Here is a 20407-nt window from a genome sequence, read left to right on the forward strand (position 1 = left end):
ACTGAGAGACTTCCTCTTCTGGCCCCTCCTCGTGCAAGTGGGTGCCATCCATCCTGCCCTGAGGGTGTGCCCCTCACCTGTGTGGGACAGATGTGCTGACAAATGATGGCCCCTGGGCTCAAAGCTTATTACCTGCATCCTGAGCTGCCCACCAGGCCGGGGACAATGCTCCCCGAGCACTGTGGGCGGAAGGTGGCAGGGCCAGCATCACTACTGCCATCCATTCTGCACCAATGGTTCAGATCTGCTGGGGACAGGGTGGCCCTGGCCTGAAGCCCGATGGCCTCACTGAGCCTCAGTTTCCCCCAGGCAGGATTCCTGAGGGCTGTGGTAGAGTTCCCTGGCTAGGGACCAAGCAGCCGCCTGGGGGCCCACCTGGGTGCCCACCCACCCTCTCCTCTCCTCTCCTCTCCTCTCCTCTCCTCTCCTCTCCTCTCCTCTCCTCTCCTCTCTTCTCCTCTCCTCGCAGGACGGGATGCAGTTCCCGGGCAAAGGCAAGTTTGGCTGTGGGTGGTGGGTACCCCTGGGCTATTGGGGATCTGGGGTCCACCCTGAGGGCCCCCACTTTGGGTGGAGGTGGGGATAGTGCCGCCTGACTGAGCTCACCTGAGAGCCTCACCCAGGACGAGAGGCCCTGTCCCCACATGCGAGAAGGGTCAGGTGCTGCCCTTTGCTTCCTCCATGTGACTGGGCTAGGGGGAAGAGGGCAACCGTCCTCCGACCTGGGGAGCTGGGGGTCTCTACCTGCCAGCTGTCAGTGTCCCTGTGTCAGCCTGGGGCGGGGCACCTACTGGGACCATCAGCTGCCAGGAAGGACCATGGGCCTCAGACTGCCCCACCACCCCAGCTCTGCCCTTCTGCAGTCTGGGAGCTGTTGGTGCCCCTTCTTCGCCGACACCGGAGCCAGAAGGCCACTGCCATGCCACTCAGCGAGGTGACAGCTGCAGCTTTGGGAGTTTACCCTGTGTCCCATGAGGCGGCTGCCCTGGCCTGTCCCAGTCTGGTGGCCCAGGCCCTGCATCTACCACCCCCACAAGGGTACAGCAGGCTGCGCTGCTCTTGGTCTCTGTGCTAGGCAGGCAGGGACTGAATGTGCCATGCTGGGGCTGGCCTGGCACCAGCCTCCTTGGCGCACATGTTCGGCTGGGACCAGTACCACTCACAATGCCAGCCTTTTCATAATGCCCGACACATCCCCCAGCCTCCGCTTGGGACAAAGACCCCAACCCATCGCTGCCTGCATGGGGATCACAAGGACCTTCCCCTGCCTCAAGGGGTTCCTTGAACCCTGTACTGAAGTGGCCCTGAGGCTGGGAGGGCGCCGGGAAGGAGCTCTGGGAGCCCTGGCCCCTCATAGTCTTCCTGCAGTAGACTCCAAGGGGCCTGGGCTACCCAGGGATCCCCCCAAGCTCCTCAGGACCCCTCAATGTGTCTCCTGTCTGAAGAGGTCTAAGCAGGTGGGCTGGGTGTTTCTGTCCCTCTGACCCCAAAGGCCTGGGAGGTAACTGTCCTCTTCCAGGGTCTGAGCAGCTCCCTGTTGTGTCTCTTGGGTCCTTGGTCTCTACCACAGTCCTGGGTTTTACCCTGGGCCACTGCCCACCCTGCTCACAGAGTACAGCCTGACCTCTGCAGGGCACTGCTACTGGGCCATAGGTGACAGACCTGGGTGATGCAGCCAGAGACTGGGAGTGACCAGTGGACCCACTGTCTCCCTCAGAGTCTCCATCGCCCCTCCAGGGAGCTGTATGGGAAGCTCAATGGTGGGGACACAGGCTCCCCGCTCCAGGTCAGAACCAACCATGGAGTGGGTGCAGGGAGCCTGGGCTGAGGGCCGCTCTGCCAGGTAAAGCACAAGCGAAATGGAAACAGGGACCTGGTAGGGACACAGCCAAAGACTGACTCCTGAGAACCCTGGCCACCCGGACAGATGTCTCAAAACAAAATAGGATGCACATCTCTGAGAGCATGAGCTTTAAAAACACCTGTGCACATCCAGAGGGTACCTAGGGGCTGGAGACAGCTCAGCAGCATAAGTGCCTGTCTGGCAAGTGCGCAGTCATGAGTTTGATCTCTGGTACCAAAAAAAAAAAAAAAAAAAGAGGGTGCCTGGCCCACACCAAGGGAGTGGGGCCCCGCCAGTCAGGGCTCAGCATGGAGTGGGGCCTGCCGTGGGCTCAGCCACACAACAGAAGGGCGCATGGGTGGGAGAAGGTGCACCATCTCCCCGATGAGGTCCATGACGACAGCCAACGTCCCAAGCACCATCGCAGCCAACAGTGGACGTTCGCATTTTATTCCAGGTCCCTTCACTCTCCACACACCCTGCTTTCTGCCCAGGTCCTGACCTGGGACCCAGGTGACATTTTGGTATGGTTTGAGGCCCCTCTGTCAAGTTACTGCCAATATGAGCTCCATCTTGCTGCTTTGGCCTTGATCTCGTGAGCCAGGAGATAGGGCGGTGGCTGGGCTGAGCGGGGAGGGTGGGGGGAGTCAAGGCACAGACTGTCCTGTCGCTTGCTGCGCAGGCTGGCGTCCTGTGTAGCCCACACTCAGAGCAGGCGCTCTGCCTGTTTGCAGTGTTTCCTCCTGAGACTGCCTCTCCTGTGCTCCTTTCTGGAGCAGTTTATTTGTATCCATGTGCACCTGTGGACGTTTGTTCTGTGCCTTGGGGTGTGAGCCTCATTATTTTGCCACTCAGATTGTTCCAGGTGCAGCTATGGAGAGTGCCAACCCGCTCCCTCCCTCTCCCTCCCTCTTTCTCTGGCGGTGGATTGGACCTGGGGCCTCGAACCTGCTGGGCAAGTGCTCCATTGCTGAGCCATAGCCTCAGCACTTTTTATTTTGAGACAAGGTCACGCTAAGTTGCCTAGGTTGGCCTAGATCTTGTGATCCTCCTGACTCAGCCTCCCAAGCAGCTAGGACAAGCATGTGCCAACACCCATGGCCCTTTCACATGACGCCACTCTTGTGGGCTTTTCCTTGATTTTTTTTTTGGTCTTTTTCCTTTTTATGGGTACGAGGGATCGAACTCACGACTGCCTGCTTGCAAGGCAGGCGCTTATGCCGCTGAGCTAAATCCGCAGCCCCTCTTGTGGGCTTTTGTTTCTATGGGTTTTCCCTCCTTTGATAAGTTTTGATACATATGAACACACACAAAGCAAGTTGCCCCCCTCATCCTGTCGGGGATCCATCCTCTGCCCCTGGCTGGCTCTGCGTCCTGCCTGTGTGACCCAATTCATATCGCTGGGCGTCCTCTAAAGGGCGTGCAGCTTTCAGCCTGGCTGCTCGCTCAGCAGGGTTACACTGAGGCCGAGGGTGTTGGGGTTCAGCCTCGCGCTTTCTGCTGCTGAGCAGGCGGCATTGCATGGAGCTGGCTGTGCTCCCCGCCTCCCTGTTATCTGGTTATTCACAGTGGCTTGGGGCTGGGACACCCAATCCCAGGTCTGGCTATGTCCCTCCATCCTCCATCCCTCAGAGGAGGTACAAGGCAGGGTGGGGGGCAGGTGGGGCCAGGCATGCTGTGGTCACTGTGGGGAGGTAGGAGCACCCAGGGAGCTGAGCAAGGGGACAGATCCCAAGCACCATGCACAGGTGCAGTGTCCTTCCCCCAGTTCAGGCGTCTGATAGGGAGGGGCTGACCACACCAGTCACCAGGGTGCCAGGATGGAAAAAGCCAGCTCCCTGTTAATCCTCGCAAAAAAGAAATAAGCTCATTTCCTGCAAAACAGAAAAGGAATGCAAGTGCACATTCCTCTTGGACTGAGCCCCCTTCTGAGGGGCAGGAGAGACAAGCGGGGGGCGGGGTGCAGGTTGTCGCCAGCATGGGGAGCATGCATGTGCGTGTGGGTGTCTCCGAGCACGTGTACTGTGAGTGCCTGTGCCTGTGCCTTGCGCCTCTGTGTACATGTGCACATGTATGCGTGTCCAAACACTGTACACATGATGTCCAGCCTCACCCAAGCAGCCTGGGAGTCCACTGCCTGCTCCCCCAGTGGCTGAGCTGGAGTACCTAGCTCTGGCCCTGAACTCTGGCCTAGCTCACTTCTGTTTCCAGTTCACTGATAGAACCTAGCCCAGGACCCCTGCCTGCCCTCATGGTAGTAATGAGCAGCTGCCGACCACACTCTGCTTTGGGCCACTGTGAGTGTGGCTGTGCAGGCAGGGCCTGGGCTTGGCCCTTGGGGACCACAGAGTGCCCGGATCGGTGGGGCTGGCTCCAGCTGGGTTCTGTTCCTCTGTGCCAGTTCCTAGCTCCCTGGAAAAGTCCCTAGGAGAGGGTTGCACTGGCTGGAACCAGAATGAGACAACCCACATCCTGGTCCCTTTCTGCCCCTGTGCCTGGTACTTGGGGCACTGTGAGAGCCTGCATGCTCAGGGGCCTGCAGAGGCCAGTGGGGTTCTTCCCCGGCGAAGTCCAGGGTAACAGGTCACCCGGCTCTGCCCACAGAGGTTCTGCCCACGTCTGCCCCAGTCCCATTCCTGGGGGTGTCAGCACCCTCCCCTGTGCAGGCAGAGAGGAGTGGGCCCCATGGCACATGCTGGCCGGTGGCCACCAGCAGCACTCAGTTGAGAACAGGCATATGTGGGTGACAGGTGACCAGGCCCAGGCTCCACCATAGTCCAGGGGAAGGAAGGGCAGTGCACAGCCAGGAGACCTCAAGGCCCCGGAGGGAGGATGGCAAGGACTAACGTCATGTCCAAAAGGGCTCCAGTCCCACTCTGCAAGTTGCACTCCCACCGTGTGGAACACCTGGTCCCCAGAAAACTGAAGGCTCAGCAGCAAAAGCCCCAGCAGGCAGCGGGTCCATGCCCAGCAGGCCCAGGTGGTGACGGGAGGAGCTGCTCTCCCTGGGCCAAAGTAAAGATGCTGCCTGCGGGCTAGGCTGCTGGCGCAGAGACTGCCCCACCCAGAAGCAGCGCACTAGGTTCCCACTCCTGTTTCCCCTGCCATGGCCATGCTCCTGGCAGAGCCGGGCACACTGAGCCACTGGCTGTCCCCCAGAAGCCACGTCCATGCGGGGCATCACACACAAGCCCAGCCTCACACACCCCAGCAGCCCCTCTCCAAGGTGTGCAGGGCTGGCTGGAGCCTGCTCAGGAAGTGAGATGTGCCTGTCTCCCCGGCTGCCTCTGGCTTCAGTTTATTTGAGGCAAAATTGTTGGAGGCGCAGCAATTAAAAGGCTTGTGTGTATTATGTCCTGCCAGGGGCTCACGACTGCTGGAAAGTGCCCACGTCCTCACTGTAACTCTGGGTGTGAGCTGGTTCTGGCCAGCGGAGGCTTTCTCAGGGCTCCCATCTGTCCACAAATCATTCCCTTCCTGTAATATCCGACACTTCTGTCTTCAATGTTCTCTTGGAGGAAAGCAGACAGTGGGCTTCTTTTTTTCTTTCTGCAGTGCTGGGGTTCAACACAGGGCCTGGTCGGCACTGCCTGTGCGGTGCTGGGAATGGAAACTAAGCTTTGGAACTGAGCTCTGTTTGGTCTCCCTGGCTCCCGAGAAAAGAGAGAGAGAATGGAAGAGAAAAGGCCTTTATTGAGGGCCTGGGAGGGCAGCTGAAGAGAGGCAGGCATCCGCTAGAAACTTTGGAAAGAACTGAGGATTTTATTTGCAATTTGACAGCTGCGTGGAGGATTTGCACACACGCAAAAGGCTGGAAGTTTGCCCTGTTCGTCCTCTCCACGGCGGCCTCCAGCTGCACTCTGGGAAGGTCCTGGGGCATCCATGCCTCCTTGACCTGTACCTCAGCCTGGGGTTCAGACTCCAGCTGGCTCACCCTGGGAGTCCCTGGCTGGCACCTGGGTGTCTGCTGATCCTGAGCCCTGGCCAGGAGTCCCCAGCGTGTCCCTGCCACACAGCTCCCCAGAGCAGTCCTGGCACCATGTCCAGGGCCATGAACAGGCCTCCCCAGTAGTCACCCAGCTTCTGGTCACCTGGCCCTTTGGGCTCTGGTGCCCTCACAGTATAACCCATGGTGGCTGGCACAGGCTGGCACCTGGGCCGGGCCAGCGAAATCCAGGTGTACTGAGCTGGGCTGTAGCTCTGTGGCCAGGAGGAGGGTCTGGCTGGTGGCTATGCCCCTCTGGCGCTCCATGGGGCCCTAGGGTGCCAAGCCAATGCCCCCTTCCTGGTTGAGTCATCTCCATCCTGTCAGAGCCACCTGTTCTGTAAGGGACCCTGAGCTCCAGCCAGAGGGGTGGAAGTATCTTGCCCTGCAACCCTGCCCTGGCAGCTGGGGAATGTGCAGGGAGGTTCAGTGAGGGAGCTCAGCAGGGCCGGGGCCGGCAGCCTCATCCTGGGTGCTAAGCACAGCATGGCGCTTTGAGAGACTGATGGCCTGTGGGGCTGGGGATCTCCTTGTCCTTGTCTCAGTCACAGTAGTCACACCTCAGGTCCAGGCACAGAGCATTTATTCACAGTGGGGCTGGCTGGGTGCAGGGTCCTGGGGGCCCACAGTCAGACACCAAGAAGTTAGGGACCAAGGGGACTCTGTGTGTTGCACAGTACACCCTATTAGGAATGAGGTGTCGAGGTCCCGAGGGGGCGTTGAGTCACGGTTGGGGTGCTCCTTGGGGTGCTCTGCAGCCACGGCCACCAGGAATGAATATCGGCCATTCCCCATGGTCTCAGAGAAGAGCTGCACTGTGTTTCCCATGACCACTGCCCAGGACTCCCGCATCTGCCTGTGGCCAGGAACACGACATTGTCCTCTGTGAGGTTCTGCTCTTTGGTCAGGCAGATGAACTTGTCTGGTGTCCCAGGGGGCAGTGTCCAGGTCCTACCTGCAGTGGGAGTGTGATGGTTTGTGTCTAGATGTCCCCCAAAGCCTCAGGGGCTCAGAAGGTTTTTTGGAGGTGGCCGGATACAGAGTGTGTGACCAATTCATGGTTCGATGCTAGGACGAAGGGTGTGGGGACTGAAGGTGGGTGGCTGCTGGGTAAGCACTGACTGGACCGGCATCAAATGGCTACAGCATGAGGCCAGCAGGGGGTTTGTCCCTGCTCCTCTCTCCTGCTGCTCAGTGCAGGGGGGAGGGGGCATGAACTGCTCTCTGCCATGAGCCTCCACCTTGGAGCTAGCTGATTGCAGTCAGAAACCTGCACACTGTGAGCGGAATAAACGCTTCCTCATTTACCTTTGGACATCAGATATTTGTCTCAGTAACTAAGATGGGGTGGCCACAACACAGCCCAGGGTCACTGGCCCCAAACATCTGCCCCCGAGTTGCCCTCTGCCCAGGGGTCATGTGCAAGCCCAGGCATGGCGGGCTCACCCAGCAGGCTGATCCTGAGGATCGGCTGGTCAGTCGCCTGTCTTCGAGACATCAGGAGGGCAAAGCTGGTGTAGTTGGTGTCTACCACCTGGATCTGCTCTATGTTGGTGCCAGGCCCTGCACAGCATAGGAGTCAGCCTGTGCCAGCCCCCATGACACCCCCAACTCTGCACTCTGCTCACCTCCGTGGTCCACGGTGAACCGGGCAGGCTGGGATGTGGGCATCATCAGAGAAGACCAGGTGTCACAGCGCTGGCCACTGAGGAGTCAGCAAGGGCCTAAGGGTGAGGGTACATTGGCACCCCAAGGACCCCACTTTTCCCTGGAGTCCTCAGCCCCGCAGGCAGCAGAGGACCTGCACTCCTGTCCCCCAGCTCCAGTGGAGGCTCGGCCCTGGGCCTCTTGGGTGACCCCTGTTCCTCCCTGGAGCTTGCCGGGTGCGTGTACCAGGGTTCATCCCAACCTGGCACAGGACCCAACTGCACAGAGCATTGGTGGGGACGCTGGTGACCTGGCTTTGGTTCCCAGAGGTGACAGAGCAGCAGGCAACCTGCCCTGGGACTCCCCGGTCCCACCAGTTGTGCTCAAGGCTGGCTCCTGGCCCAGGCGGGGGTGGACATGCAGGCCCATCCCTGGGCTTCTGGGAGCCCCTGGTCCTGCAGGTGCTCTGTTACCTGGACTCCAAGAGCCCTGACCAGGGACACCCCCTAGGCCCCTCCTCCCCAGCACACTAGGAAGGTGAGCCAGGAGGGCTGTGGGGTGGGTGCCCCCCTTTAGAATCCTGAGGTTGTCCATCATCCCACGGGGTAGGGGGCACCCTGTCCAGGCAGGCCAATGAGAGTTCTCACTGATAGATGTAGTGATTGGTTCAGGAGAATCATATGACTCAAAAGAGCCAATCATGGGCTGGGGATTTGGCTCAGTGGCATAAGCGCAAGGTTGGGAGTTCAATCCCTGGTACCAGGAAAAAAAAAAAAAGAATCAATCAGTGATTGTCCCCAGCCTTGTCCAGATGCTCCACCTTTCCACCTTTAAAACAGGGAACCCTGGGGCTGGGGATTTAGCTCAGCGGCATAAGCGCCTGCCTTGCAAGCAGGCAGTCGTGAGTTCGATCCCCGGTACCGAAAAAGACCAAAAAAAAAAAAAAATTGTAAAAAAAAAAACAGGGAACCCTGAAACTGTCAGCCTGGGGCTGCCCATCCTGTGAAATGAGAACCCTTCACTCAGAGGCCAGGCTGGGCCAGGCCGAGCTGAGCGAGGCCCAGGGAAACAGAATTGTGATGACAGGAATCGAGCTCCTGGGTCCAGCTCTGCCTGGAATCCATGAGCCCAGCACTTCCCAAACCGTGGCCCAGCCAAAGCTTCCCCTTAATTATACGTACCCACCAAGGTGGGCTGACCAGCAGCTGGCACCAGTCAGCAGCCTGCAATGGACCTAGGGCTGCACGGAGGCCATAGGGACACAGGCAGCCCCCAGGCAGGCCCTGACCCTCAACTGCAGGGACAGTGCAAGCAGGCCACTCACCGAATCATGGAGTTGGACACCTCAAAGTGGCTGTTATTTTTCAGTTCGAACACTGTGGTGTAAGGGTTCAGCATGGTACGGTCCTGCTTCTTGTAGGAGTTGCCCGCCAGGCCAAGGACGAACCACACACCCTGGAACTGCTGGCCAGGGAGAGTGACACAGGCCCAACTGCCTGGCAGCTGCCCAGGATCCCTCCCCAGGTGTTGGTCTGGGCCTGGCTGCACCAGGGATGCTGGGCCTGGTGGAGACAGGGTGACCCAGCAGCAGCTGGGTGGGCTCTGGAAACCTCAGTCTCCAGACGTGAGAGGTGGGGCTGGGGAGGCTGGGGGAGAGGGCAGTCGGGAGGATCTGAGCAGGAGCCTTTCCTGGCCCCTGGGGGGGGGGCCAGGGGCAGCTTGGACGGTGCCTGCCCCTCCCAGCTCTGCAACTCACCTTCTCACTGTGGAATTCCCTTGGCTGGGATTGGGCCTGCACCAGCCCCGAGTCCTGGGCCCGCAGGACTCTGTGCAGGGAGAACCAGAGCCACAGGGTACGCCAGGGCCCCATCCTGAGGCTGTGGGATAAGGGACAGACGAGGAACCGTGCAGTGAGGACACCCAGCTAGTGTCCTGGGACAGCTCTCCAGATCTGCCCACCTGCCTCGGGTCTCTAGTCCCAGCCTGGGGGGCCCAGCTCCAGCCTTTACATCTCCTTCCTTCCCCAGGGAGGGGCCAGAGCCCCCACCCACTCCCCTTCCTGACCTAGAACTTCCTGTCCCAGGCAGGGAGCGTGACCGTCCCTGACCTGACCAGGCACCCACGGGGCCCACTGCCCATACCCCAGACCACAGAGTGGGTGGCAAGTCCCAGCCAGTGGATGAGCAGGGAAGGGGGCCAAGGACAGGGCCGAGACCGGGGTGCTGCACTGCTCCATCTGCCTGGTCCCACCTGGATGCCCCTGGGACCCTGAGCCCGCACCCCACCAGGTCCTGGAGCCCCAAGCCAAGCCATGGCCAGGCTGCTGGGGTGGCCATGTGCCATGTGGTGCTGGTGGCTCCCTGTGCTGGGTGTCTCCCTCTTCTTGACCCCTGACCTGCCACCGTTCCTCTCTCGGGCACTCTAGGGACACTTGAGGGTGCTCATCAATAGGGTGCCGTGTACAGGGACAGATGTCACCCACATGGGGCCCGGCCATGTGTGTACCTTCCCTGGCCAGCTTGAGCATCAGCTAGTCCCCCGGCTCCCAGCCCTGGCTCCCTCCCCAGCTGGACTTGCACTGCCCGCGCAGGTGGCCTCGGATGGCCGTGAGTGTGGCGCCTCTGCCTTCCTGGCCGGAAGCTCCTGGTGACACCACAGGGTATGTGCTGGGCCAAAAGCCTGGGCTGTGGGTGGGGCAGGGCCCACGACAATGTGGCCAGGTGCTGGGGCGGGGCCAGGGAGAGGGGACCCCCCTGCCTCCCAGTACTGCTGGACAAGCATCCCCAATGTGCCTGGGCGCAGGCCTTGCCTGTTCTCCTCTCCCTGCACCGTGTGTCCCGCTGGGTTCAGTGCACCCTTCCAGGGACAGCAGCCCCTTCAGCCCCCAGGTGCCTGGCACAGTTTCCACTGTGTCCCTGTCCTGGGTTTCCGGCAGCTCCTGGGGCTGTACAGTGATGCAGGGCTGGAGGGAGCTTGTCCCTCACAGGTGTCCATGGGACAGAGAGGTTGAACGTGGGACCACGGGTGCTGCCCAGGAACCCTGAGCTGCGGCCCTGTCCAGTCCCTGACCTCTGTAGGTCTTGGGCAAGACGGCTGGTTAAGCAGTCCTTTACATGGATTTTTTTCCTTCCTCTTTTTTTTTTTTTTTTTTTTTTTTTTTTTGTCTTTTTCCTTTTTATCGGTACCGCAGATCGAACTCACAACTGCCTGCTTGCAAGGCAGGCGCTTATGCCGCTGAGCTAAATCTCCAGCCCCTCTTCTTCTTCTTCTTCTTGAAACAGGGTCTGGCTATGCAGTTCAGGCTGGCCTTGAACTCACTTTGTAGCCCAGGCTGGTCTTGAACTTGCCACAATCCTCCTGCCTCAGCCTCCCAAGTGCTGGGATTACAGGAGTGGCCACCACGGGCTCCTGTAGATTGTTAAACCTACTGTTTCAAAATGTTGAAAAAAATGTTTCAGATCATCTCTTAAGAGTTACAGGCAAAATAGAAACTGTCAGAAATGCTTCTGAGCTGGCACAGCCATTAAAGCCTGTGTCCCAGCTACTCAGGTGGCTGGGGCAGGGGGCTCAGGAGGTCACAGCACAGCCAGCCTGGGCAATGGAGAAAGACACCGTCTCTAAATTAAATGTTTAAAAAAGGAGCCAGGCTTTTAGCTCCGTTGTACAGTGTTTGCCTGGCATGCACAAACACTAGGTTCCATTCCAAATGCTTTAAAAAAAAGAGAAGAGGGCGTGGTGGCTCAAGCCTGTAATCCCAGCTCTTGGGAGGCTGAGGTGGGAAGAGTGCTTTGAGTTTGAGACCAGCCTGGGCTGCAAAGTGAGCTCAAGGCCAGCCTGAACTGCATAGGAGACCTCATCTCAACAAAGACACACACACACACACACACACACACACACACACACACACACAAAGAAGAAAGGTTTTTACTTATTTTTTATTTAAAGAAGTTTCTAGGTACTGGGATGGAACTCAAGACCTTATGCTTGCCAGGCAGGTGCTTCTTTTTTTTGGTCTTCTTTCGTTTTTATCGGTACCAGGGATTGAACGCACGACTGCCTGCTTACAAGGCAGGTGCTTATGCTACTGAACTAAATCCCCAGCCCCTAGACAGGTGCTTCTACTGCTGAGCTAAATTCCCAGCCCAAGAAAGGCTTTTAAGAAGAAAAGTTTCTTAAAAGTCCACTTGTAAAGTAAAAAGAAAGGAAGAAGAAGAAGAAGAAGAAGAAGAAGAAGAAGAAGAGGAGGAGGAGGAGGAGGAGGAGGAGGAGGAGGAGGAGGAGGAGGAGGAGGAGGAAGAGGAGGAGGAAGAGGAAGAAGAAGAAGAAGAAGAGGAAGAAGAGGAAGAAGAAGAAGAAGACGATAGGGAGTCTCCTAAGGGCAATTCACGCCTCTTAAACACTCTCAGGAAGCCAAGAGTGGGTCCCTCACAGGTAGGGGGCCTACCCCACACCACATGAAGGAATATGACACAAAGGACATGATGAATTCAGATGAGCATCAGCTGCAGGTCTGTGAGGCCCTGGAAGGGCAGCAGAGTGGGTGGTGTCCTGGCTGGAGGCTCCCAGGCCAGTCAGTCCAGGTCTTCAAGGGACCTGGTATTACCAAGGTACTCTGTGCTGCTTTCTGTTCTCTAGGTCAGGAAGCCCTGCAGCAGCCCGCCCTTCTGGTCCTGCCAGCCCCAATGACCAATGGCCCCATGTTTGCGCCTGGGGATGCTAGGTGAGGGCCCATGGAGGAGATGCCACAGGACATGGAGCCCTCCCTGTGGCACCCCTCCAGGCCATGGGCCCCTGGTCTCTTGCACAATGGATGCAACTCATTGGGGTCTTGGAGTACAGAGGTGGCCAGCAGGGAGGACTCAGTGGGCAGGGGCTGGCTCCAAGGCACAATACAGAGGCTGAGCTGCACTCTGGATTCCTGGGGGCAGGGACCTGCCCGCCCTGTGTCCTCAGGGCCCAGGCAGAGCAAGCACCTGAGAAATGCTGGTCCCAAGAACACGGAGGGTGTGAGCCAGTGGCCAGGTGGCATCGGAGCTGGGGTTGCTTTTTCAGGCCTGACAGCCTGACTCAACCTGGACCTGACCTAGCCTGGGCCTCTGGACCCAGCAGACCCCATTGTATGCCAAGCTAGGGTTATCTTGTTAGGCCTCTTTCTAGGGGCCTCCAGCTACACTCTGGGAAGGTCCTGGGGGGCATCAGTACCTTCTGACATGCACCCCAGCCTAAGAGTCAGACCCCATCTGGCTTAGCCCCTGGGGTCCCTGGCTGGCACTTGGGTTTCTGCTGACCCCAAGCCTTGGCCAGGAGTCCCCAGGGTGTCCCAGCCACCTAGCTCCCTGTTTGGGACCCAGGGCAGTCCCAGCACCACATCCAGGGCTGTGAAGGGGCCTTCCTGTGAGTCACCCAGCTTCTGGTCACCAGTCCCCTGGGGCTCTGGCTCTGTAGCCACAATGTCGAGGTGGGGCTCAGGGTCAGCACTGCCCAGCAGGCCAGCAGAGTCAAGGGAGAGAAACAGAGGCCTAGGAAAAGTAGACTCTAGGTTCTTTCCCAGTCTTAGGTCCCTGGGGATGCAATTCTTAAAAATTCTTAAAAAGTTGCACAGGGCAACTCCCTTCCCAGCCAGAGAAACAGAAAGGAGCTGGTTGCCACAACTAATCTTTAATGAGCCCCCTGCTGAAAGGACCCCAGAGTGGAGGGGCAGCTTTGGGGAAGAGGGGAGAGATGGAGAGACTGAGCCAGGGTCAGGACGGGGCTCCTTGGCAAGGGTAGCGGCGTCTTCCACTGCTGACTTCTCCTTGGGCTGTGCAGCCTCAGCTCCTCGATTCTGCACACACAGAGCCTCAGCAGGGGAAGGGGACCCTCGAGGCCCTTGTCCAGCCACTGGTTGCCACTCACCATCCAGGATGTGGAACTGGTCTGCAGCCTCACAAAAACCTGGGGACCCAGGATGGTCAGGCAGGCTGGGCTTGGGCAGGGGTGGGGGCTGCTGGGGATACTCACCATATGTAGGGAAGAACAAGGTCTGGTCTTCAGTCAGGTTGGCCCCTCTCACCCGCTGCTCAAATCCACTCAGCACAGAGTCCCCCACTGGTAGCGAGCGGGCTGTGGACACACACACAGGGTTCCCGGGTCTTGACACAGGTAGGAATGGGGGGCCAAGTGTCTGCTTCCAGGACACAGGGACAACTGTTGGTCCCTGGCCCTCCTGGAACCCATGGGTGGGTCCTATCTCCCATCAGGCCCCTTCTATAAGGAGGGGTCTAGGGATGCCTGTGTGTGGGATGCCACGCACCATATAGCTTCATGGACCGCTGCTTTGCCCACTCCAGGTACAGGATGGCGAAATCCCGGTAGTCCGTCTCAGCGATGACCACATGCACAGACCCTCGGGCGCCCCGAGCTAAGGCAGAATTGGGCAGCGCTCAGCCTCTACCTCACCCGCACCCCCCGCCCCCTGCCAGCACACCTGCCTTACCTTGGACCAGGAATCGGCCAGGGACGCCAGTGTCTCTGTAGAGCTGGCGTACCTGCCAACAGATCCCGTCCCTGGGCGGGGGCGGGAGTATCCCAACCAAGGAGTCCCGTGGGAAACTAGTCCAGGTCACAGCAGGGGTGGGGCAGGGACCCGGTGGGTTTGGGTCAGGAATGAGGCTAGGGGACTCTGTTGGGACTTACAGCTTTCGAAAGGTGCTGACAGCCAAGGCTGCACCCTGGGGAGCCACCTGTATTGCAGTGGCCTCTGCCTGGTGGCCCTGCTCCTGCAGGTAGCGGCAGGTGGAAGCCACAGCCACGAGGAGCCACTTCCCTGAAAACTAGGGAAGGAGCAGGAGGGGCTGGGGACCTGAGGCCAGGGTGGCCAAGACACCACCCCCTCCTCACCTCACCTGTTCAGAGTCAAAGTTACCCTGGGGCTGGATAGCCCTGATGGAGGACGCAGGCCCAGGGGGCTTCCGAACCCTCTGGCCCAGAGAGCCAGCTACGAGAAGCAGGGCTAGGAGCAGCCCAGTCCTGGAGGTCAGCATGGTGGCAAGGGCAGCGTGGGTGGCTGAGGGCACCACTGTCCTGGGTCAGAGTCCACCAACCAGTGTCCCTGGAAGCCCAGCCCAGGAAGTCTATGTCTGCCCCTGACCTTTCCTGCCATGGGCATCCAGTGTTGGTGCTGACCTCTGGCTTCTGGTTCACATCCCTGTACACCCTCCATGAGGCTCTGGGCTCAGTCCTTTGCACATTCATGGTCTTTGTACCACCAACAGTTGGCCTGAGTCCCACAGCCAAAGCTGGGCTTATAAAATTGCTTGCTTGAGGGCCAGGGATATAGATCAGTGGCCAGCACCAGCCTGGCAAGTGCAATGTAGTAAATTCGATTTCCAGTACCAAAAACAACAACAATAACAACAAAAACACACTGCTTGCTCCAGACCCGACCTGTGAAAGCGCTGAGAAAGGTCTTGAACCCTAGGCCTTACAGCCTTCCTGACGACCGGTGCAGGGCCGCTGCTACTCCTCGCCGCCGGAGGCGCTCTTTCAAACGAGGCTTTAGGTGCTCAAGCATAGAAACCACCACGGATCGAGCGCGGAGGGAGGGGGCGCAAGCGCTCCGACCGCCCGTCCATCGATGCCTCGGGGCTCGTAGCATCGAGCCTGGCGGACTCTACCATAGAGACACAGGGGCGTCGGCCGGAGCGGAGGCGTTGGAAGCTGGTCCTCCCAGGGCTGTGGGCGGGCGGAGGTGCCTCGGTGAGTCGTTGGGGTCGCTAGCGACCTCGTCCTGCTTGTCCCTGGCCAGCCTTCCCCCGCCGGCACACCGGCCGCACGCGCTTCGCTGCCCGCCCTCGACCTATTCTCTTTCCGGTCGCCACTGTCTGGCAGGCCCGGGTCGTGCCGTCCCGCTTGTCTGCACCTGCCGCCAACTAGGGGTCCCCGGCCTGCCGGGGTGGGGGGGAAGGTCACCAGGAGGCGGGCAGCCCCCAGCTGGAAGTCTCGGGCAGCCGTGGTGGGGCCGGCCCGGCCCGGCCCGGCTGGGCCAGTAATTTCATCCTGGCCCCGAGCCATGGGAAGGTCAGAAGGCCCCAGCCGCCCGGGGTGAGGAAGGGTCCGGAGCCCCGCGGCGCCGGGAGCGCGAGTCCGGAGCTGGGGTGCAGTTTGGTGGAGCGCGGCTGTGACGTGCCCGGTGCATAGACCCATCCGGTGGGCTTCAGCTTTTTCTCGAGGGGCTGCGCGGGCCTGAGGTCAGGAAAGCTGCTGGTGGTTCCAGGGCCGCCCGGGCAGAATGTCACGATGGACGAGGGGGGCACGCCCCTGCTCCCCGACAGCCTCATCTACCAGATCTTCCTGAGCCTGGGACCCGCAGATGTGCTGGCCGCCGGGCTGGTGTGCCGCCAGTGGCAGGCCGTATCGCGTGATGAGTTCCTGTGGAGGGAGCAGTTCTACCGCTACTATCAAGTGGCCCGAGACGTTCCCCGACACCCAGGTGAGCACCATTATGGGAGGCAGGGCCACTCTGGGGGCAGGGGTCTTGCTGAGCATAAGGGTGCAGCCGCGGTTGAGGCTTGGTTTGTAACTAGAGGGCCCTGGAGGCTGTGGTCCAAGTTCTGGTGGCCATGCCTGCAGCTCTAGGCCTTGCCCATGGGGAGGGAGACTTGGGTGCAGGGTGACACTGTCCTGCCTGCAGCGGCCACGTCCTGGTACGAGGAGTTCCGGCGGCTCTATGACTCAGTGCCCTGTGTGGAGGTGCAGACGCTGCAGGAGCACACAGACCAGGTCCTGCACCTCAGCTTCTCCCACTCAGGGTACCAGTTTGCCTCCTGCTCCAAGGACTGCACGGTGAAGGTGAGGGGTGCAGTGCACAGCTCTGAGATGGGAGGGGGACTGTGCAGGAGGACAGAGTTGGACAGGACCCAAGGTGCTCTGGGTCCTCCATGGAGGGGCTAGGATTTCCTGTGTGGCTGGATCCCCGGGCTCAGAGTATCCCTGCACCACCCACTTGTGCCTCCCACACAGATCTGGAACAACGACCTGACCATCTCCTTGCTGCACAGTGCGGATATGAGGCCCTACAACTGGAGCTACACCCAGTTCTCCCAGTTCAACCAAGACGACTCGCTGCTGCTGGCCTCAGGTGTGTTCCTGGGGCCGCACAACTCCTCGTCCGGTGAGATTGCTGTCATCAGCCTAGGTGAGCAGGGGCTCTGGGCTGGGCTGCACTGCCACCCTCTACCAACAGCATGCCCAGCCCTGGCCTCCCCACAGACTCCTTCGCTCTGCTGTCCCGGGTGCGAAATAAGCCTTACGATGTGTTTGGCTGCTGGCTCACGGAAACCAGCCTCATCTCGGGGAACCTGCACCGCATTGGCGACATCACTTCCTGCTCTGTGCTATGGCTCAACAATGCCTTCCAGGTGTGGCAGGGCAGGGCCTGGGCCAAGATAAGTAGGGAGGGCAGGGCCAGTGGAGCTCCCCAGGCCTTACCTGCAGCCCGGTGCCCACCACAGGATGTGGAGTCGGAGAACGTCAATGTGGTAAAGCGGCTCTTCAAGATCCAGAACCTCAATGCCAGCACCATCCGCACGGTGATGGTGGCAGACTGCAGCCGCTTTGACAGCCCCGACCTCCTCCTGGATGCTGGTGACCAGGCCACACCCCCCTGCCGTGTCTTTGACCTGGGCTGCAACAGTGAGGATGAGGCGGCTGGCCCTGTGCTGCGTGCCCCAGGCCATGCCAAGGAAGGCCTGCGGCGCGCACTGGATGGCATGCTAGATGGGCACACGCAGCTGTCGGAGCGCACACTGGAGACCAGGGTGGCTGAGCTGCTGGCCCAGGGCCACACCAAACCCCCCGAGCGCAGTGCTGCCAGGAACAAGTACCTCATCTTCACCACTGGCTGCCTCACCTACTCACCGCACCAGATAGGTAACACTGGTGGGGCCAGCACGGGAGGACCTGCAGCACCCACCACCCTGCTGCTTAGGCCTCCTCAGTCCCAAGAAGTCCCCATCATTCCTTTGCTCCTCAGCTGCAGGCCCTGCATTCCTAGCCCTGGGCTCAGGGGCAGAAGATGCAGAGGGGTGGGGTGGGTCCAGGGGGTCAGAGTGCCCTGGGGCAACCCTGCAGGCTTTGCTTCTCACAGGTATCAAACAGATCCTGCCGCACCAGATGACCACGGCAGGGCCCGTGCTGGGGGAAGGCCGGGGCTCCGATGCCTTCTTTGACGCACTGGATCATGTCATCGATGTGCACGGGCACATCATTGGTATGGGGCTGTCCCCCGACAACAGGTGAGCCTGTGTCCTGGGAGGGTGGCCGAAGCACCCAGAGCCCACAGCATGCTTGTTCCTAGCACACACCCCTTGCTCAGGTACCTGTACGTGAACAGCCGAGCCTGGCCACCTGGCTCTGTGGTGGCCGACCCCATGCAGCCACCACCCATTGCAGAGGAGATTGACCTCCTGGTGTTCGACCTCAAGACCATGCGGGAGGTAAAGCGGGCCCTGCGTGCACACCGTGCCTACACGCCCAACGACGAGTGTTTCTTCATCTTCCTTGATGTCAGCAGGGACTTTGTGGCCAGGTGCGGGCACCGGGTACAAGGTGTGGCAAGGCTGGGCCGGGGGCACCACTGGTGGCCATAGAGCTGACCCCAGGGCCTGTCCCACAGTGGGGCAGAAGACCGACACGGCTACATCTGGGACCGCCACTACAACATCTGCCTAGCCAAGCTGCGGCACGAGGATGTGGTCAACTCGGTGGCCTTCAGCCCCCAGGAGCAGGAGCTCCTGCTGACTGCCAGTGATGACGCCACCATCAAAGCCTGGCGCTCGCCCCGCACCATGCGTATCTTCCAGGCCCCACGACCCAGACCCCGGCCCTTCTTTTCCTGGTTCGCCAGCCACAGGCGCTGAGGGCAGTGCCCATGAGCTGTTGGGACTCACAGGGCGACGGGCCCATGGTTCTTTCCTGAGTGGGCAGAGCAGCTTACAGCAGCAGAGCCTCAGAACAGGGTGCCAGCCCCTGCACGCCAAGCACGCAACTGTTCACGCGTCAGGTTTAGCACCTGGTGGCCGCTGAGTGCGGCACCACACTCCCATGCCAGCCTCGTGGTGGCTTGGGGTGCACTGGACACTGAGGTCTCACCTCCCACCTACCCTCCCCTGGCTGGAGGGTCACACAACCCCGGGCCAGTTGGCCAGCTACTTGGCACAGTCAGCTCAACCTGCACCTTGGGGTCCTGAGCACGGGATGGCAGCCTGCTGGCAGCAGCAGACTGGGGCCCTGGGATGCAGCTCAGCACCAGCAAGCAGTGCCAGCGGGTGTGGGCTGCCACGGAAACGTGAGCGTGCGCACTTGCTGCTACGCAGACCTAAATAAAGAGCTGACCACAGCACGCACTCATCCTGTCCCTACTGCCCTGCAACATCTACCAGGGCCTCTGAGGCAGAATGGGGGTGAAGTCAAGGGCCACTGTGTGTGTAGCAGCAATGTCCAAGGGGGTCCTTAAGTACCACATTCAGCCTGTGGGGTTCCCAGGCTGCCAGCTGGGGAAGAGGGGGCTCTGTGGCCCAGAGGTGGAGCATAGGCCTGAGCATAGTGGCCAAATCATCCACAGGGTCAGGTGAGGTCCAGGGAGCTGGTGCTGCCCACAGCTACCAACGTGGTCTCGGCCCTAGGAGCAGCAGTAGATCACCCTGTGCCAGACAAAGCGAAGCTTGCAGCCCAGAGCTGTGGAGCTCCCACCATGAGGGCCCACAGGTGGCAGGGCACACACGCTCTTGAGCTGCAAAACTCAGCAGCTTCCAGAAAGAGGACCTGAGATCTGTGGGATTTAAAGGGGAGAGCCAGGGATAGAGCTCAGCAGCCTGAGTTGCTGCCTGGCAAGTGCAAGCCCTGAGTTCAATTCCCGGTAAAAAAAAAAAATGAAAAGATACAGAGCAATGGACCATAAGACAAAACAGGAAAGTGGAAATCAGGAACACATACACATTTAGACAACTGCAACAGGCAGTGAGTGTGCTTAAACTGAAAGTTCACGACAAGGGTGGAGATTGGGAAGCTGTGGGCAGTGGAATCGGGGCTAAGCTACAGGGACAGCAGCAGAGAAGGGCTTACTCTGCCTGCCCAGCTGACCTTCAGGAGACAGGCTGGCCTAAGAGAGGTGGGACCACATGGCCCTGCAGCTCAGAACGCAGAGCCCACAGGGCTCTGTGAGGCTTGTGTGCCATCTCCCAGAGTGGAGCGCTGTAGAGCTCTGAGATGTGAGGCCTGCGAGTCCACGCAGCCAGAAGCTGGAAGTGAGCCTGGGGGAGCCCAGCACCACCCCGGTACACAGTGCAAGTGCCCTGGGCCTTCTTCGTGCCAGGCACCCAAGGTGGGCTGCGGTGGCCTTGGGAGCCCACAGGAGCCACACTGGGCTGGGGCCTGTCCTCATCCTCAGTGAGGCTGCAGCTTGAGAGGGGGCAGTAGTGGGCAGCCCGTTACTTCCTGTGCCCTGCCAACACGTGGACCCCACCTAGCCAATCATGGAAAGGCATGAAGACAGGCTGACTACTTGCCTGGCTGGAGGGCAATTTGTAAGAATCCAGGTTGAAAGCTCCCCAAAGATGGTCTAAGTGTGGGCCTGCCAGTCTGGGAGCCAAGCACACCCAAGAAAGAATAAGCCCAAGGAAACCCACACAGGATGTGTGCCTCATGGCCCAAGGGCTAAGACCTGAGAATGGTAACCCTAGGAGACCATGGGGTCTCCACAGCACGGGGAGGAAGGGCTACCAGCACGGATCCTCTCACATGGGACATGACTCACCAGTGGGGGCAGACAGCTCCCCATACTGCCACCTGGACTCATTGCCATTCTTTGGAGAAGAGGCTGCTAGCCAAGGCAGATGCAGGGGATTGCAAGTGAGAACCCCAGATGAGCTCTCCCAAGCTGCAGCTATTGCAGC

General features: G+C 59.8%; 3 protein-coding genes across 8 annotated transcripts; 1 reads left to right on the forward strand and 2 right to left on the reverse strand.

The window, feature by feature from the left end:
- Positions 1-6394: 6394 nt before the first annotated feature.
- Positions 6395-9345, reverse strand: Lcn12 (lipocalin 12). The gene is made up of 5 exons (XM_063244088.1): positions 9232-9345; positions 8800-9017; positions 7448-7533; positions 7275-7391; positions 6395-6783 (listed from the first exon to the last, which is right to left on the reverse strand). Exons 1-5 carry the CDS (start codon positions 9343-9345, stop codon positions 6515-6517), a joined length of 804 nt encoding a protein of 267 aa, XP_063100158.1. The 3' UTR covers positions 6395-6514.
- Positions 9346-12627: 3282 nt separating this feature from the next.
- On the reverse strand, positions 12628-15072 carry C8g (complement C8 gamma chain). Of its 5 annotated transcripts, XM_003472969.5 has the most exons (7): positions 14360-14998; positions 14151-14287; positions 13951-14021; positions 13768-13875; positions 13476-13577; positions 13371-13409; positions 13115-13299 (listed from the first exon to the last, which is right to left on the reverse strand). In XM_003472969.5, exons 1-7 carry the CDS (start codon positions 14495-14497, stop codon positions 13286-13288), a joined length of 609 nt encoding a protein of 202 aa, XP_003473017.2. In that variant the 5' UTR covers positions 14498-14998; the 3' UTR covers positions 13115-13285. The 5 variants fall into 5 exon arrangements, with proteins under 5 accessions (XP_063100265.1, XP_063100264.1, XP_063100263.1 ...); XM_063244193.1 differs by having other exon boundaries at positions 12647-13409; positions 14640-14909; XM_063244192.1 differs by having other exon boundaries at positions 12658-13409; positions 14360-15072.
- Positions 15073-15752: 680 nt separating this feature from the next.
- On the forward strand, positions 15753-18859 carry Fbxw5 (F-box and WD repeat domain containing 5). 2 transcript variants are annotated; one of them, XM_003473105.5, is made up of 8 exons: positions 15753-15945; positions 16147-16304; positions 16476-16650; positions 16725-16873; positions 16967-17384; positions 17602-17749; positions 17830-18042; positions 18130-18859. In XM_003473105.5, the coding sequence occupies exons 1-8, from the start codon at positions 15753-15755 to the stop codon at positions 18371-18373; spliced, it is 1698 nt and encodes a 565-aa protein (XP_003473153.1). In that variant the 3' UTR covers positions 18374-18859. The 2 variants fall into 2 exon arrangements, with proteins under 2 accessions (XP_003473153.1, XP_023422158.1); XM_023566390.1 differs by lacking the exon at positions 16147-16304 and having other exon boundaries at positions 15826-15945.
- The last annotated feature ends 1548 nt before the right edge of the window (positions 18860-20407 follow it).

The sequence above is a fragment of the Cavia porcellus genome, unplaced genomic scaffold (assembly GCF_034190915.1).
Source record: "Cavia porcellus strain 051 isolate PalLab524CR breed Dunkin Hartley unplaced genomic scaffold, mCavPor4.1 scaffold_49, whole genome shotgun sequence".
Classification (NCBI taxonomy): Eukaryota; Metazoa; Chordata; class Mammalia; order Rodentia; family Caviidae; genus Cavia; species Cavia porcellus.

Bases quoted from the DNA above. Each gene is read 5' to 3' on its own strand.
- Lcn12 (XM_063244088.1), bottom strand. From the start codon at position 9,345: ATGGGGCCCTGGCGTACCCTGTGGCTCTGGTTCTCCCTGCACAGAGTC. The intron at 9,018-9,231 runs GTGAGTTGCAGA...TCCCTGGTGCAG, and splicing joins GGGAATTCCACAGTGAGAAG to CCAGGCCCAGACCAACACCT. The intron at 7,534-8,799 runs GTGAGTGGCCTG...CTGACTCCTCAG, and splicing joins GTGTCCAACTCCATGATTCG to TGGCCAGCGCTGTGACACCT.
- C8g (XM_063244192.1), bottom strand. From the start codon at position 14,497: ATGCTGACCTCCAGGACTGGGCTGCTCCTAGCCCTGCTTCTCGTAGCT. The intron at 13,876-13,950 runs GTAAGGCAGGTG...ATTCTGCCTTAG, and splicing joins TGGCCGATTCCTGGTCCAAG to CTCGGGGCGCCCGAGGGTCT. The intron at 13,410-13,475 runs GTGAGTATCCCC...CTGGGTCCCCAG, and splicing joins CTTGTTCTTCCCTACATATG to GTTTTTGTGAGGCTGCAGAC.
- Fbxw5 (XM_003473105.5), top strand. From the start codon at position 15,753: ATGGACGAGGGGGGCACGCCCCTGCTCCCCGACAGCCTCATCTACCAG. The intron at 16,874-16,966 runs GTGTGGCAGGGC...TGCCCACCACAG, and splicing joins GGCTCAACAATGCCTTCCAG to GATGTGGAGTCGGAGAACGT. The intron at 18,043-18,129 runs GTGCGGGCACCG...CCTGTCCCACAG, and splicing joins AGCAGGGACTTTGTGGCCAG to TGGGGCAGAAGACCGACACG.